This window comes from Apium graveolens, chromosome 11 (assembly GCF_009905375.1).
Source record: "Apium graveolens cultivar Ventura chromosome 11, ASM990537v1, whole genome shotgun sequence".
In the NCBI taxonomy this organism is placed as follows: Eukaryota; Viridiplantae; Streptophyta; class Magnoliopsida; order Apiales; family Apiaceae; genus Apium; species Apium graveolens.
Genome location: NC_133657.1, coordinates 137,574,880 through 137,577,729, shown reverse-complemented (window position 1 = coordinate 137,577,729; position 2,850 = coordinate 137,574,880). Strand labels below are relative to the sequence as shown.

The following is a 2,850-nucleotide window of genomic DNA, read 5'->3' as shown; positions in this document are numbered from 1 at the left end:
ATAAAGCTGGTACAGGGCATCTAGAAGTCTGATTTGACTGGGATCATTTTTTCTAATTTACTGTTTTTAATAATCTTATCTTCTAATTCTAAGATTTAGAGCGTGGCTTAGTTCGTAGTCTCTGGCACATACGAAACTAAGGGGATTGTCATACTCGGTGATTACAAGTATGTTAGTAGTCCTCTAAATTAGTTAAACTACTGAAACCGCCCCAGATACGATTAAAAAAAAGATTGAACAATAATAATAAGGGCTTTTTAAAAAAATAGTCAAAGTTCAAAAGATTTTTATAATAATTACGATTTTTAGAAAAAATTGCAAAAATATGTCTTTTTTAAACTTTATTTGTAAAAATACAAGTTTCATTTTTTAAAAAAAACTATAAACTTTTCTAGCAACTCGAGTTAACTAGATCTAAATTTGACGAGTTTCTACAAATTTATGTAACTAAATATAATCTCAAATGTAATCAAAAAATTCTATGCAACTAGGTATATGTTAAATTTTTGTTACGCCGTTTTTAATATTCAGATGCAGGGTATCACAATAAGTCCGGTTAATTCTCCCAAGTTATAAAAAGTTTGATACAAAATTGTAAAAAATATTGAAATGACATAATTTTACCTTGTAAATTGTAATATATACCTTGCTTAATTATTATTCAGTAAAAAGAAAGTCACATAATTATTTATCATGCCTCACATTTCATTATGTCATATGTAAATGTGTAATTAATAATTTGTTGGTCGAAAAGGTGGGCTGGTTGAGATGATTAAATTACGCAGGATAAAGAAGCAATAAAAGTATCAACTATGACACTCATTATATTCATGTGTTTATTCTTTAGACAAGGAAGGCACGCATTCTCCTTAAATAGTTTACATGCCTTTTTGCGCATGTGGAAACGGCAAGTAATAGAAAAATATCAACTTGAATATTTCATGGATATTGTTCTAAGTGTTATAATATGATTGTCACAGGGTCAATATAGTGAGTTTGTAATAGTAAACTATGAGCTAGCACTTGAAATTGCATACATGCAATTAATGACTTATTTCTTGCATTGCCTATAAAAGCCATGCTATGAACTAGCACTTGAAATTGCATACATGCAATTAATGACTTGTTTCTTACATTGCCTATAAAAGCCATGCAATTGTGAATGAAAAGAACACACCAGCAACAATATCTCCTTTGCTTGCATTCTTTTTATCACCTCTTTGCCCCTTTTATTTAATCCAGCTATTGTTATAATATAGTTAATATTTTACAACACGTTATCAGCACGAAGTCCTGCCGAAACTGAGAAGGATTGTCCACTTTAATTTATTATTGGTCGGAGATAACCTGCATACGCAGACGTCTGTATGGCGGGTGAAAATCCATTTGTCATTTTATATATAGATCTGTTTATATTATCAATGATAATAATAACCTGCATACGCAGACGTCCGTATGACGGGTGAAAATCCATTTGTCATTTTATATATAGATCTGTTTATTCTATCAATGATAATAATGATATATACATTGATTATTGCGTACTTGTTAACGCACTCGATTAACTAGGATTTTATGTAATATTAACATTAATGAATTAAAATTTAATAATTTTCGTGTTAATTCAGATTTAGTATGACAAATATTTCAAGTTTGTCTTTCGTTGCCTTGGACATTTATGGCGATAATTATTTATCATGGGTACAAGATGTAAAGTTGCATTTGGGTTCAAAGAAATTAAGCGATACAATAAAGGCAGAAAATAAATCTACGGCTGAAGAAAACTTTACCTCTATAATTTTTCTCTGACACCACATGCATGAAGATTTAAAATCTGAGTACTTGGAAGTTGGAAGTCGAGGATCCCTTTATTTTATGGGAAAATCTAAAGGATAGGTTCGATCACCAGAAACTAGTTTATCTACCTGCAGCTGAAAATGATTGGGCTAATTTAAGACTTCAGGATTTTAAGAGTGTCCGAGCTTATAGTTCTGCTTTGTTCAAAATAAGTTCTAGGCTTATTATGTGTGGCGAGAAAGTTACGGAAAAAAGAAAAATCGATAAAACACTATCAACTTTTCACCCCAACAATATCAACTTAGCAGAGATGTACAGGGAGCGCAAATTTACCAAGTTCGAGGATCTTCTATCAACTTTCCTCGTTGCAGAACAGAATCATGAATTGGTGATTAAGAATCATCAATCCCGTCCAACAGGATCTGCCCCATTACCTGAAGTAAATAACATGTCATTCCAGCAGAATTTATGTGGAAAAGGGTATAGAGGTGGACGGGGCCAAGGGCGGTACCGTGGACGAGGTCGGAGCCATGAGCATTTTCGTCCATATAACAACTCTGGTCACCGGAAGTGGCAATCTGAATCACAGAGTAAAAGAAAGGCACCGCGAGGAGGAAAAACTGAAAATGTTTGCTATAGGTGCGGCATGGATGGGCACTGGACACGTAATTGTCATACCCCAGATCATCTTGTTAAGCTATACCAATCTTCTCAAAAATCAAAAGAGAAAATGGTAGAAACAAATTTCGCCAACAATAATATAGATGATTTTCCGAGAATCACAACTGGAGGAATAAGCATTAATGGTCTGAATGAACCTAGCGAAACACCCATATGGGAGGCTGAAGATTAGTTTCATATAATTATTATAGTAGTATGTATTGTGTGCTTTATTTTGTTTGAACTATGTAGTGTGTTATGTTCTTATCAAATAAATTATGTTTCTTAATTATATACAGAATTGATTCTGAAGATATATGCATTGTTGATTGTGGTACAACTCATACGATTCTACAGAACCGAAAATATTTTACCCAAATAACCAAAACTGAA

The 2,850-nt window shown here is 32.6% G+C and overlaps 1 protein-coding gene across 1 annotated transcript; it reads left to right on the top strand.

Annotated features, from left to right (window-relative positions):
* The first annotated feature begins 2,107 nt into the window (after positions 1-2,107).
* LOC141695920 (uncharacterized) lies at positions 2,108-2,650 on the top strand. The gene has a single exon (XM_074500124.1). It carries the CDS (start codon positions 2,108-2,110, stop codon positions 2,648-2,650), a length of 543 nt encoding a protein of 180 aa, XP_074356225.1.
* The last annotated feature ends 200 nt before the right edge of the window (positions 2,651-2,850 follow it).

What these genes read in the sequence shown, in the direction of transcription:
- LOC141695920 (XM_074500124.1), top strand. Translation starts at nt 2,108, where the DNA reads ATGTACAGGGAGCGCAAATTTACCAAGTTCGAGGATCTTCTATCAACT.